Source organism: Rissa tridactyla, chromosome 6 (assembly GCF_028500815.1).
Source record: "Rissa tridactyla isolate bRisTri1 chromosome 6, bRisTri1.patW.cur.20221130, whole genome shotgun sequence".
NCBI classification, from domain to species: Eukaryota; Metazoa; Chordata; class Aves; order Charadriiformes; family Laridae; genus Rissa; species Rissa tridactyla.
In genome coordinates this window covers 17,178,455-17,192,902 of record NC_071471.1, presented here as the reverse complement: position 1 = coordinate 17,192,902, position 14,448 = coordinate 17,178,455, and the positions used below count along the sequence as shown (strand labels likewise).

The 14,448-nt window shown below is 41.8% G+C and overlaps 1 protein-coding gene across 10 annotated transcripts in view; it reads right to left on the bottom strand.

Moving 5' to 3' along the window:
* The window catches only part of YEATS2 (YEATS domain containing 2), a 51,881-nt gene that overhangs the window by 35,043 nt on the left and 2,390 nt on the right, over window positions 1-14,448 (bottom strand). For 9 of the 10 annotated variants that reach the window (XR_008467038.1, XM_054205792.1, XM_054205798.1 and 6 more), the window contains 8 exons: window positions 12,655-12,752; window positions 12,454-12,546; window positions 9,189-9,431; window positions 6,871-6,986; window positions 5,564-5,725; window positions 3,761-3,872; window positions 2,075-2,119; window positions 833-1,019 (listed from right to left, as the gene is read on the bottom strand). Coding sequence is in view for 9 of the 10 variants with exons in the window: in XM_054205792.1 (XP_054061767.1) it covers window positions 833-1,019; window positions 2,075-2,119; window positions 3,761-3,872; window positions 5,564-5,725; window positions 6,871-6,986; window positions 9,189-9,431; window positions 12,454-12,546; window positions 12,655-12,752 (1,056 nt within the window). In the remaining variant the exon portion in view is untranslated. The remainder of the gene's footprint in view (window positions 1-832; window positions 1,020-2,074; window positions 2,120-3,760; window positions 3,873-5,563; window positions 5,726-6,870; window positions 6,987-9,188; window positions 9,432-12,453; window positions 12,547-12,654; window positions 12,753-14,448) is intronic. The other variant, XM_054205797.1, reaches the window with a different exon arrangement.

Genomic DNA, 14,448 nt, shown 5'->3' with positions numbered 1-14,448 from the left:
TGAAATATAAAGTTGCTGTTTCCAGCAAGTTTCTGACACTAAAACGTGCAAACCATAAAAGACATCCTTGTTTCTCAGCCCAGTTAACCAAGGTCTGTCATGTAAGCCTCAACACCATATATTTCAGAAAACAAATCCAAATGCTAACAGAGGCACTGTTTTTCCTACCTCAGGCAAACTGAAAACCCAAGTGGCCAGCACTAGCTTATTTCAGGCAATTCAAATGATCCTGAGGCATCAACTGCTGCCCATTGAAAAGGGTGCTGCATTTCCTGATCTTACAGGGGAAGGCGAGAAAGAGACCGTGACACGCACAGATGCCATCCCTCAGACAAACATACGCTGTCTTTTTCACTTCCTATGTTCAACACCACAGTTACACAGTCTTTTTTTTTCCTCCCACAGTCAAATCATGTTAAACACCAAGATATATAACTGAACACATCACTAGACCAACTCCTTAAATCTATACACAGTCTCCAAAACATTGAGAAACCTAAAAAAATTCCCTGAAAACAGTCTGCCAGGGACAAAACTACAAGTGCTATTCAACAACCTTTATTCCAACTACATCCCCTGCACAAAGCTCCATATTCACTACATTTAGCAAAACAGAGCCCACTCACAAACTCCAGATTTAGAAAAACAGAAGCAAATAAACCATTACAATTTCTGAATTGCATTTCAGAACACATTGAGGAAATAATCATCTGAGGTGAGCAAGGAGCAGGTGGCACTGGCAACCTTTAAGCCAAAAGAGCAATTAAGAGGAGGTATCCAGAAGAGCTGAGGTTCCAAGAACTCAGATTTCACCAATACCCACTCACTTTACCTTTGTCCACAGAAGCATCTGGGCTGGAGTCCCGCAACTGTTTAATTGGTGAAGAAGCTTTGACTGGTGCTGGGATACTCAATGGCAGTGGTAAAGATGCAGGAACGTCAGAAAGGTCAGACTCCGAAGACTGGGAGAAGAGATACTCCTCGCCAAGCGAATGCCTATGTAGCTCCACATCCACTACCTTCCAGAAATAGGTGAGAGGATGACATTAATATTTGGGAGCTAGGTAAAGATATAAAAAGTGAAAACAACTATGCCCTTTATTTTTATTTTAGTGTCTGGAAAACTCTCCATCTCCTCCCCCCACCTCTGCATAAAACTCCCATTCATTTCAGGGAGACTTCCCAGAGGTCCAGCAGCACCTGGGCTAAGACAAAAATCTTGCAGCATTCACCCACCACAGTAAAATAGCACATCTCGCAGTCCACAGGGAAATCTGAAGTGAACACTGTAAGGAATATAGAGCCCAGCTCCAAGCATCCCACTAAGGAAAGGACGGCATATCCCCTTAGGGACAGGCACAAAACTGCAGCTTGCCTTTTCTGTCTTTTTTGATAAGGCCTTGAGAAACACACCACTTTATCTACTCTTCAAAAGTGTTCTTTAATCACAGTGGACATCTCACATTAATGTTTTCTCCACAGACTGAAAAGCTGAAATAATGCAATTTCACCATAAAAATTTCCATTCACTACTGTACAAGGGGAAAGTAATACAAAAAACCCTTCAGGGATATAGCAAACTATGAGTTATTCATCATTTATTTTATTTTAACTTTCAAGAGTTCATTTTCCATCAAAATACTGCATCTTGAAAGAGGCAGAAACTTAGAAGTACTTAATATACTGCAAAATTTCAGTAGGATAGTTGTGTGATCCCTTTAATTTAAATTATTTATGCATGAGATTTGCAGCACATCAGAATGCAAATCATGATATTTGGTACCAGAAGGTCCACAAAGAAATAAGAATTAAAACTGTAGTACAAGTTAAGTTCTTCATGAAAGAAGAGCTGGAAACAGCCTCCCGTGAACTAGAAAGTGGAAAAAATGACTGTTGTCATGAATAGTGACAAGGTGTCATAATCATTTCATTTAACAAGAGAGCAAAATCTACATTCCAGAAATCGTGAAATCAAATGGGTCTGACTCTGTGCCTAGTCACGTGTATCTTTTTCTTTTTAAACATCCTTAAGGGAATCAAAGTACAACCTCCATCCCACGACCCGCTGACTCACCGTTTCTGCGCCAAGTGTCTGCAGGCCTGTGTAGGTCCTGTCCAACTGGGTAAAACAATACAATATATTTATATTAACCAGGCCAAAGCCATATATTACCTAGAGTTTACATTATAATTTGTTTCAAAGGCGTTGAAACTATGTAATTGAGCAGCAGTGCATCAAATGTTTTGAGGCCATAAGGTCAGAAATCTGTGTGCTCTGTTTAGTACCCTCTCTTCTGCAAAAAAACCAACCACAACCCAAAACCTACACTAAAGTAGAAAGGAGCAAAAAAGCTGAAGGAAATGAGATCATTGGGGACACAGAATCATAGAATGGTTTGGGTTAAAAGGGACCTTTAAAAGCCATCTAGTCCGACCTCCCTGCAATGGGCAGGGACGACATCAACTAGATCAGGTTGCTCAGAGCCCCATCCAACCTGACCCTGAATGTTTCCAGAGATGGGGCAATTATTATTTCAGTCTAAGAGAAGCCTTCAAGGAGTGTCCTTATTTATTCCCGATATCAATATAAGGAAATAATAATGAGAAAAAAATCAGAGATTTAAACTAACCAGCACAAAGGCTATGTTTGCACTACAATTTTGATTAAAGAACTGTTCACACAGAGTATCAGCTAATGAGGAGGGATCTGTTAAGATACTTATAGAGCAAAGCTGGGTTTGACAGGCTCCCGGTGCCCAGAGCTCAGGGGCAGACAGGCTGCCAGCTGCGGAGGAGGGCTCAGCTCACTCACATCACCTCACAGCAGCCACAGGCTCAGTACACAAACAGCAAAGATTTGCTGATGTGAGTGCTTGTGTGCCATGGACTAGCTCAGTTTTCTTCTGCAGGCTGGGCTTCCTTTGCTGCACAATGTCCATTGTACTGTTACCGATTTCTCCCCAAGTTGTATCCCTCCAAATATATTTCACTCATCTGCTTTAAATGTTCCAGGAGAACATTTCCAACCTTCTCTACTGGCTATATTTGGCGTTGCAGTGAGGTATCTACACTAGCAGGAAATTCATTAATGAAGGCAGAGTTTAAATAAAACTAATCATACTGCTCAAAGAAACAGGAAACTAAACCAGCTCAGGACTTAATTCCATTAACGCTAGGGACTACTAATTAAAAGGAAAGCAAGAGCAATGGCCTAGTTTTGCAGGACTGCTGCATACTATAAATCCTCTTGAGTGTTGCAGGACAGGTGAATGAGTTGAAAAGGAAGGCCTTCTTCAAAAGGAAGAAGGAATGAATGGGGAATCTCAGCCCCTCCCTGCCCACTCTACCAACTGAGATCATCCCTAGCCAACACGTGCAAATGCTGAAGGAACAGAACAGATACAGCAATGACTTTACCAACAGGAAGACAGCTCTGCAGCACCACGTCAAGTTAAAGCCAGGGAGAGCACGATAAAAATCTCAAACAGTAGGGAAACAACAAGTTTCTGCTGTGAGCAGAATCAGCTCCAGCTTCTGCAAGGCTGGGTTGCTTGGCTACTGCATCGACTCCAATATAGCCAAGGTAAGAGGCTTTCCTGGATCTCTTCTGATTCTCCAGCTCAGCTATTCATGTGCAAACAACCAGCAGGACACACACACAACAGAGAGAGGCAGAAGCACACACACAAACGGAGCCTCTTCTAGATTATGCAGGAGAGCTCATTTAATTGCCCTTCTCTCAAATATTTTGTTCAAATACCTTCAAATTGTGTATGATATCAATCCTCTTGTTCTGGCTATCCTTGAAGTGTATCTGGACTCTCACAGGAAATTCTCCCCAGCCTCTCCTGGTCAGGTGAAACGGAGGTTCTCTGGAAACCAACAGTGATTCACATTTTGGATGCAGAAGTGGTATAGCTTTTATCTACCTCTTTTTCAGAAAGCCAAAGACTGCTTTTCTAGCTGACAACTAAAGCTATTTTCAGGCCTGCTATTCACCACAGAGAGAATGCAATCACAGAAATGAGAATTTTATGGCTTTGGACAGCTGAAAACACTTTTATTTTGCACAAGGGGACAAGGAAGAAAATGGTAAAACACTGCTGGATGAGAGAACATGGGAAACAAGCATCTTAAAAGAAAAAAAAAAGCAAAAAAAAAAAGCTGTGTCATGCCAAATGAAAAATACTTGTTTCAAAAAACCCCAAGTCAGCCGCTAGTACACAGCTGCGAGGTGAGTTATGAACGCAGCATTTTGCAATCACTTTCTGCTGTTCCCTATCTAGAAGCAAGAAGGTACATGCTTCATATAACACCAAGAGAACAACATGCAGACAACAGGGAAAAGCAAACTCAACCACTGTCTTTCTCCAAGTTGAAAAAGAGGGCATATTTATCTCCAATATTTACTGTTATTTTGTATTTCAGCTTGTTGTTATTGCAAATCCCAAATGTAGTTTTGCAAGGAGACAAAACGCACAAGGTTTAAAGGCTATTTTTAGCCCAGAATATTAATGTTCACTGCTATGACTGGGATTGTGCAACAAGAAATCAATTAACCAGATGGGATTAAAACAGAAGACAAACAGCACTGACATCAGAGGAAACTGAGAAAGACACATAAAGACAGCAGTCGAGTGTAATTTAGTATGTTATACAAGAAATACAAAGGAATTTGGTTTTGTCCTGCTCAGGGTTGCCTTCTCAGAAACATAACCTAGCCTTAACAACACTTCTTATCTCAGATAAGTCTTTCTGGAGTTGCCGTTCAGTAGTTTAATTTTGCCAGAATTACGTTGCCATTCTGTACCTAGGCAGTCTCCCCACCCTCCTACAGGAGGCAGCTGAGCGTCCTGTGGAGAATAATTTCTTGTGAAGACAAAAAGGAGTTTGAAGGCATCTTCCCTCCATCTTGTCCAACAGAGCAAGAATGAAAGACCGACAGGGCATTTCCCTGCAGCAGTTGACAGAGAACTAACCCCGCTCGTCTCATTAGGGTCACAGCTTTGAATAGAGGTTGGGGAGAGGACAGAGAAGCTGCTCTGTTTCTGTACACGAGCACCATTACGCAGATAGGAAAACTCCTTGAAGCATGAAGCCTACGCCACTGGAGATATGTATTTGGGAGAGGGATACAATTTGTTGCCTAAATGCACATGTATCACTAAAACTATGGGCAAAACAGCTTTCCGAGACTCCTCTTTCTTTTCCACACTAGGAAGGTAGAAAAACACCTCTTTTAGCAACAGAAATCTAACCCGTGCAGCAGCCAGTGCATAACACATCCAGAAGATGAATGAACTCACATGAATAGCATGAAATGCAACAACTGAATGCTTTTTCTCAGTAGGAAGTTCCAAAAAAAACCTGTTTGGCGCATTTGCTACATAAAAACTAATTTATTATTACTATTATTTCAGAGTAAGTCAAGCGAAGCCAGAAGTTAAAGACAGACTTGGAATACTAAAGCAGGAAGAGAAGTTGCTTACTTCCTAAGAAATTTGGCACAGTAAGCCTGGCAAGCATAAAGACTGGCATAGTGACTGGAATAATTCCTTATTACCTCACTTCTACCAGGTCATTAGGTTTGTAACTGGGATGGAGGAAGAACCAAACTTTCTTGACAAAATGATTTATGCTGGGTTCTCTCCGAGAGCCTCGGACATACACCATCCATTTATGGGTTGACTGATCATTTTCTTCTCTCTTGTCAGGGGGAATGTACCTGGCAAAGAAATTAAAAAAACAAACACAAAATAAAAATCCCAAATATTTAAATATCACAAAAAGTATTTTGGGAAAGATTAGTCAAAAAAATAGGGGAGGCTCATTATTCCTTATTCTGACAGTTCATCCAGAAGAAGATATGGGTCCCATAATCTACTTTATGCGTCTAACACACTTCCTCTATTTTAGTGCACAACTGCCATATGAAGTTCGTCCATTTAAACATTTGGCTCTTAATTATGAAGACTTAATTTTAACGTTCTACCACTGTCAAATCCCTCTCCCCATCTTATTCTGAGATATCAGGTGGCAAAACCACACCAGAACGCAACATCAGCAACTCTGCTACCATAAATACAAAAAATAAGAATTCTTCTTACAAATTTTTAAGAAACTTCATAGTCAATATTTGGTTCTGGGTCCAGGCTTCAGTAGATTTTCAAGATACAATTCTAACACCATAGGTTTCATCAGCAAATGTTTGATACTTTCTATGCAAGAGGAAAAGACTGACTTGAGTGGTACAAGGGTGGAGAATTAAAACCTGGGCTTGTCCATAGTTTCCTAAAATGAATGCCTTTATTCACTAATTTCCTCAAAGTTCAAAAGTTATGTACATTACCCGTCTTAAAATTTTTTGGGAAAAAAATTAGAAATAAAAACTGTACAAATTAATTTCTTCAGACTACGCTGGACTTTCACAATTTTCCTCATTCTGGTTATTTGTGGTAGTGTTGCGGGTTTTTTTGTTTAAAAAACTCCCACATTGTCCCTATGGACACACTGAATTAGCCTTTAGGACAACCTGCTTTTCCAAATTTTCAGGGAAAAACCTGGGTTTTCTAACTGGTCATAAAAGGCTGAAAGACTCCCCTTGAGAGAAACAGATCTTAAAACATATACAAATAAATAAATAAATAAATAAGACAACTACTAAAACACACGTTCCTTCCACAAAAAAAATGATGCAGTCGCTCAAGGAAGGGACACTCAAGGAAGGCAGCCTGGGATACAGTGATTATTTAAGGGCAACACCTCATATTGTGACAGCCTAGCAATTTTATTTAGCTCCTAATTTTAATCTCCTATTCCATTTATTCCTGAAATAAAGGACCAACCATCCCTCAGACTCTGAGTACTAACTTGGAGACGTTGCCAACCACAATCGTTTTCTTCACATAAAGCCGTGAAGTTTCATCATTTGACAGTCCGGCATTTCGTTGTCCTGGTTTTTGAGAGCTTGAAACACCCGAACTGTCCTGAGGGTAGGGGAAGAAAAAAAAAAAAGGCAAACAAAAAACCAAACATTCCTCTTAAACATCATTTTGTTTGGCAGTAGAAAAGTAAGGTGTTGTTAAAAAAGTAAACCTGCACAGTTAAATGAGACCAACAATGAATCATCCCTAAAAATACTTAAAATTGTTATCTAGGCACTTTTAAGCAACTCAGGCACACAACAATGATATACTACCTAGCCAAATGTACACTGCATGGCTTAACTGAGCGTACATTATGCAACATAACATGGATCTGAGCCATGATTTCAGCTTGGGTTTCAAAAGTACTGCCACTGCACCATCTGAAAAAAAATCAAGCACTGCTAGAGTGGCACTGTGTTGGTCACTAATCAGAATCAAAGCTAAATCTCCCACAAGTGGCTTCTGAAAATCTGAATCTTTCTCATTCTCTGTTGCTTTAAGGGACTACAGCATTGCTTCACGGTGAAGAATCGAGGCTGGGCTTAAGACAAGACTTCAGCCCCAACTCGACAGGGAAAGCAGTCAGCCATACTACGTTACTGACATCCAGATAAGCCTACAAATCCACTGCAACACTCGGGCACAATAAATCCAGCCTAAGCAACCTTGTAACACGACCTCAGCTATTAAGCGGTGGCCAAGACTCCATGGTAAAATGATGACATGACCGCCCACAGTGCCAACGCAGGCTGCACTGTCGTTTGCACAGGAATGAGAGGCTTTTTTGCGGCTCTGTTGGATCAAGTGGCTGTCTGGAAAATTAGGGAATGCCATCCTCTCGTGAACAACAGAGCTGGTGCCTCAGCTTCCTGGAGCATACTCCACTGAGCACTCACAAGACGAGGGTCAGCGTGGGGAGCAGTGGATTCACTATGAACCGCTACACCATCCTCAGTGATGCCTCAAACCACAGCAAGGAGCCACAGAAGGCTGGGATGGCTCCTGCTCCTCATCACTCCCTCAGCCACCTCTGGGCCACGGGCTGCGTTCGTCGAAGACATACCAACATGCTACACCCAAGCGATACAACTGCTCCATCAATGGCCCCAGTGCGGAAACAAGCTATATTGGTCTGGTGGTTTACAGCATAGGTGGGTCCACATTATATATTGTATATCTGACTTCTGCTAAGGAACCTAGGCAGGGTTTCAGCAAGCTGTAGCCCTGTTATCAAGGGTATCATGCTGCTCAACGGAGGCAGAATCATTGCTCTTTCTACCATGTATTCTTGCGACTTGTTCAGTTGCAGAGTGCAGTAATATGCGATGAGATATACCCGTCCCTGGTTTGGGTTAGAGGCTGTACTCCTCTGGCAGGCCTGACAGCTTAAGGAACTGAAAGGAAACCAAAGAGTTTCATCTCACCTGCTAAGACAAATTTCACCTGCAGCCAGTGAGAGAATCTCTCTGGTGGAGCTAACTGCAGCTGACAGGTGAAGTATTTCTGTAGCTGCACAGCAAGCCATAATGGGAATGGATCCAGGTCAAAAGTAACCCAGAAAAAAGTATGGGGGAACAATGAAAGAGCGTCTTTTTAACCTGGGTCAGTCTGGTTCAGTTAAGCAAAAGCGGTATTAGCACAACAGCAAGCAGTGCCACCAAGACAAAGGTAACTCAAACAATGCACCCAGGCTGTACCAGCTCACGCTCCCAGGGTGAGCTAATCCACCGGAGTCACTGTTTCCTGCACGGGCTGCTGAGGAGGCCAAACCCAAACTCCAGTGGTTCAACCGCTCTAAGCAGTGCAGTCCCCATGGGCACCCAGGGCCATGCAGCATCATTACTACTTAAAAACACTGCTGGCAATGACACATCTTGTTCTTCTCTCCAGACTCTACCCTTCCTGACCTGACTTCCATCTGCACAGCCAAACCCTTTGCTCAAGCTGTGAAACACCTCCTTCCCCAGAGGCTACCAGCCGAGACAGCAGCAGACAGCTGTGCCAACACGAACGCTATCACCGCTGCCTGGCTGACCTCTCTGTTGGGCAAGACTGAGTTAAGAGGAGTTACCCAAGTTACATGCACTTCAGTTAGCCTTCCAGCAAAGCCAGGCTGAGAGAGTGGGAGCAAGCAGTTGGAGAGGGTAAGAAACAGATCTTCAGCAAGGTGGGTGAAAACATGAAGAGCTCCTGGTGCCAGCACTGAGTCCAGACAGAGCACACACCTCCAACAACTTGACCACCACTCGAGTTTTACTTTACCCGGCCAGTATTTCTGCTCTGTCTCTGGTCCAGGCTGTTTGTCAGACGCTCGTCTGCGTCCAAGTTCCCATTGTCTTTCTCCAGGAGAAAGTCATTGTGCTGAGAGAGCGAGTCACTCTCGGAGTGGTTGGCAGATGGAGTGTCTGAGCCCTGGTTAGCTGGAGACGAGGATCTGGAGGGTGATTCCAAGAATTTCTTGATTGAAGGGTGATTAAGAATTGTCGCATCGCATGACCTGGTCCCCTGCAACAAAGAGGTCAGGCAGATCTGTCACTATTTCCCTGCAGCCCAGATAAAAACGAAGCTGTGCCAGAAGCAGAGCAAAAAGTCAACGTATGAAGAAAGAGCAAATATTTAATCAGCTGCCTTGCAGGAAAAACAGATGCCGCAGAAGATAAAAGCTTACAACGGTTTTACAGAAACAGGACTCCAAATTGAATCTGTTCCTTTAGACCTTTTGATCTCAGAAATCCACCTGGTTTTGGAAAAGACGACTGCAGCCTACTGTCCCTTTGAAAATAATCGCTTCCCTTCCTATGTAGCCACCTACGACCTTATACCATATGAAAGACCACAGCTGCCAGATTCCTGTGAGCAAGCATGGTAGGTAAATGCATCAAGCTCTTTAGTTTTGATACTGACTGTCAGTCTTGCCAGTGCCTATGAGGCAAGCTACATGTATTAGCACCCCGTCTGCTCCCAAAGCTTAACAGAGGATAAAGAATAATGTGCAAACTTTCCTCAAAATGGGCATCTTAGAGCAAATCTTAGATCCTCCTAAACCTGCAAGGGGGAGCACAGGGCACGTGTGTGTGTTTAAATACATTTTGGTTCTTTTCATTACAGTGACGAAGGCCCAGTGTATTTTTTCCTGCGTTTGCTTTTAACCCCAGATGTAGCAAGGAAAACACCCATCACTCAAGACAAGTGTCCCTCAGCCACTTCTCCTCCCAGCCATCAGTCCTCCCTGTCATCTTGGTTGATGATGAATCAAGTGAAGGCAGCAGAAACACCCCTCTGCCAGCAGCAGAGCACCCACAGATAGCCTCACTCCAGCTCCTGAAGCCACACATGCACACTAGAGTTGCGACGACAGCTTTTCTTGCCAGCAGTATCAGCTGAAAGATGCTCTCCTCTTCTGCCCAAACCACCCAGATCAGCTGGGCTGGGACAATTATTCAGGGGGAATGGGCAGGTCACAAACAAAAATAAATCCAGAAACTAAATTGGAATTTGTTTGTTTGGGGGTTTTTGTTGATTTTATTTGTTTTGAGTTGTTTTTTTTTTTTTCCTTTGCAGGGTCATTTTTAATCCACATAAATTCCTCAATCCAAAATTCTGCCAACGTGATGGAGGCGGTGGCATGAGGACAGACACCAGCACTGCTACAAAGCGGCAGAATTGCCCGCGAGAGGTGGTAGCAGGAATGGAGTTAAACACTGATCCAGCTTGGACTTCAGAGGTTCATTTGAGAGCTTTCTTTCCAATTGTCCGTTAGGTACATGAGCAAAGCGATTACCAACTCTTAATTACCTGCTCAAGTGCACTTAAGAGAGTTATATCCACATATCCAATGGCAGGGATGCACATACAACATGACCTAAAAAAAAAAAACCCAAACCAAACCAAACCACCTCCAAGAACCCTTTTTTTTTCCCCTACCTCTAGTCAAGTAAACTGACCAACAGCTTGTCCACTAATTTGTGGGCAAATGTAATAAACTGTAATCATACGGAATCATAGGCCTCAAAACCCAGCAGCAGTAGGTTGAGGAACTCTTTATATTTATGAGAACGGGTTAGGAATTTTGAAATGATCTTTTGAAGTTATGAATTAAACTACAAAGATTCCCATTCTACCAAAAGCAGAAACAAGACAATCATTCACTGCCAAACGAGTCAAAAATACATTAACCACAGATTAAAAATAGACGACAAAGAAAATAGAAACCAGTAGCAATTTCAAAATAGAGAACTGATTTAGCTTGCATGCAAATCAGGAACTTTTAGAAAAAAATAAAAATGCAATTGAAGATACAGCTATGCTAGCCATAAGCTCATAAAAAACTTCAGGAAAACTAAACAAAGCAAGGCCACACCAGTTAAGTCTTGTGAACACTTTGAAACAATGACAAAAGTTAGTATTTCTGACAAGCGTGAAAATCAGCAAGGAAAAAACACCCTGCATGGCAGAACAAGTAAAGAACAGGGGACAATACAAGCTCTTGCTGGCACATGATGACACTGGATAAAACACTTCCAAAGATCAGAACCCAGCTCACATTCTTCAGCCACCTGCACAAAAGTCAAGGGGGGAGAAGAGATCTCCAAGCCTCCCAATACTACCATAATCTTTCTCATCTCCAGTTGCCAAACTCAAGTTCACTGAGGGAAAAACAAGCTGGACCCCTTTGTTTTTACGCCCCTCCAAGTCTTCTGGAAATCACAACAGGAAAACAGCAGCAGCAGTGCAAGCCACCGCGTGGAAGATGAAGTCTCGCTGTACTAGATAATCAGCTCTTTACTGGAAACTAGATCAACTCTCTGAATTGAGCAGATGGTAACTAAAATACCTAAACTGGTAGTGAACTGCAGGTCAATTGGGATTGCATGGACCTCTGCATGAGTCACGAACACCCTGGGATTACCAGCCCATTAAGGACAGAGTACTCAGAACTGGGGTTTAACTAGTAGGTTTTGGGGTTTTTTTAATCTCCTTGTGAATTTTTAATCTCGTTGTACTATCTCCTTGATTTACCTTCTGCTTTACTGGCTGTTCACCAAACTATTAATAGACTGGCTGCCAGAGTAAAGGGAGGAATGGCACTGCCCGAGACTCAAGAAATCTTCATTTTTGTTTTTTATCCTGAGAAGTTTCAAAACACATCTGCTTCCATTCTTCTCCTGTGAAATGGGAAAACGGGTTCGCCACTTTTCAGGGCTTTGCAAAGACAAACTGTGCAGTGTGTGAGAAGCAAGGTGCTCTCATGCAAGAACAAAGCACAAAGTATTTCAGAAACCAGAACCGAGTGCTGCTGAACAACTTGTCAACTGCTCATTGAAGACTCAGCTTTGCCGAGTACCTGAGGCCCAGCGGTCAGTGACACACAGGTGTCCTCTCCCACTGCCACCCAGTTCGCAGTTCATATTCCACCATTTCAGAAAACCGAATCTCAAAAACAAACATCAGCTGAATAGCCGGTGAACTACACATCTTCCTTAGCAAATATTCCCTCAAGTCTTATAATTCCCAAAGTAATTTTTACCTCTCCAGCTTTAAGGAGACCAGCAGATGCGTAATAGTTAGCCACAATACAGGCACGCAGCTTATCCATCATCCTTCTTGCTTCAATCAGGCGCTACGAAAAGAAGAGATAATATATATTAATGGATAACCACTACAGCAATCCCCCCCAACTCTGATACACCACAATCTTATGTATTTTTTAAGAACAAAACATTTATACCTGATCTATAACTTCAATTTCATGTTCTTTACTCTTCATTTCGACAGCAAACTGTTCTTTTATAATTGTCTCAATCTTCTGCACAGCAACATCTCGAGCTATACAAGGCCACACATTGAAAATAAAGAAGGAAGTATTTATATTTCTACTTCTGAGGCTCTATTTGAAAAAAATAAAGATCAGAAGTGAGAAGGGAAGGGATAATAAGTTCAGCACACACACAAAAATGGGAAGGATCATTTTTCTGCAAAAGAAAGTAATTTGTCTTAACAAAAACCACATGCATCTTTAAAGGCTGTTTTATGTAGAGGGCTATTTTTTCCTTTTTAAGTCTGAGATGACAAATAACAGAAGATAGGAAGAACAGGACCAGTCTGTTTACTTCTGTCTCAGTAAAGCTGTAAACAGTAAAAGGAAAACTCAAACATGCTACGTCCAAGTGTAGTTACTGCTGCGATTGTGCAGGAGACCGTTGGAACACTATGTACATTTTTCTGCTCTCTTTGGCCCGATTCATATCCAGGAAATTTACACCACATCATGCAGCAATAATAAGGCAAACTAATACTTCACATGTTTAGCACTGGCATGAAGTGCAGACTGCTCTGGAGTGCCTACAAGCCTTTTATTACCCACAAAAGAAACTACATTATCAAAAGCTGGTCTACCTATTACAAAATCGTCTTCCAGCACAGCAGTCAAGAAGTTTTAGCCTTTCAGCAGGAGTTTATTGACCTTGGTGGAAAGCAAGTAGTTCAATATTTCAAACTGTGAGAATACCTTACTGCAAATTAGTGGCTATGAATTCAATTGGCATCTCATTGCATTTTTCTAGAACATGTATAAGCAAAGGAAGAACAATTCTTTCTGCTCTACATCTACCACAGACTTCAAATACTGCCCTTCCTTTAAGCCATCTCCATTATATCAGGGGTTTCAAACAACATTTTTATCAAGTTCTAAGCAAGAACTTGGAAAAGCAGGAATTGTACTTCTGGAAGCAAGCCTGGAAAAGGTGCTCCAGTCCGAGTCAGAAATAGTTACCCTGGTACAAAGCAGATCAGAGAAACAGCCTGGGTTCCTCTGAAAAACACTCTTACAACATTGCTTCTATGTGGAATAGGAGGCAACAACACCAAGACTTTGTTCTGAGTTCAGAGGAAGCATTTGTTAGTCTAAAGGGTACATATCTGTTTAAAGAGGTTTCTAATATCCCCATATAAAGAGCAAAGAAATCATAAGAGTCAAAACTTTGCTGGTATGTTCCAGTTAGCACATGTAATTTTACTGTCTGATTGGGTATCGACAACTGGAATAAGGTAATTGATGCTTCCGTTTGCAACAGGGGCATCCTAAAAATATTTACTTATTTCCAGATATGCATATATATATTCTAGGACCAGAAATAGTTCAAACGTACATTAAAACATAATTACGGTTGAATCTGTATGAGTAATGCAAAATTAAAAACAGAGGGATATAATTTTCCTCAAACCATGAACAGCATGCCTCAGAAGTTCATATGTAAGGCTACACTTAAAATAAACCTAAACAGAATAAGGTATGAGATGCGCAGTTCAGACAGGGACAACTGCGTCTCTTCCCAAGACTGATACCATGCAACACCAGCATTATGACAATTAAAGCACTTTAGGATTTGTGGTTATACTACAGAGGCTTTTAAGAACACTTTATTTTCATATTTTTTTAGTGTCAACCACAGTCCCTAATTAACATTGTGTTAGTGAAATTTGTATACTTAAGGAATTCTTCCAACGAAAGTTGGAGATCTTC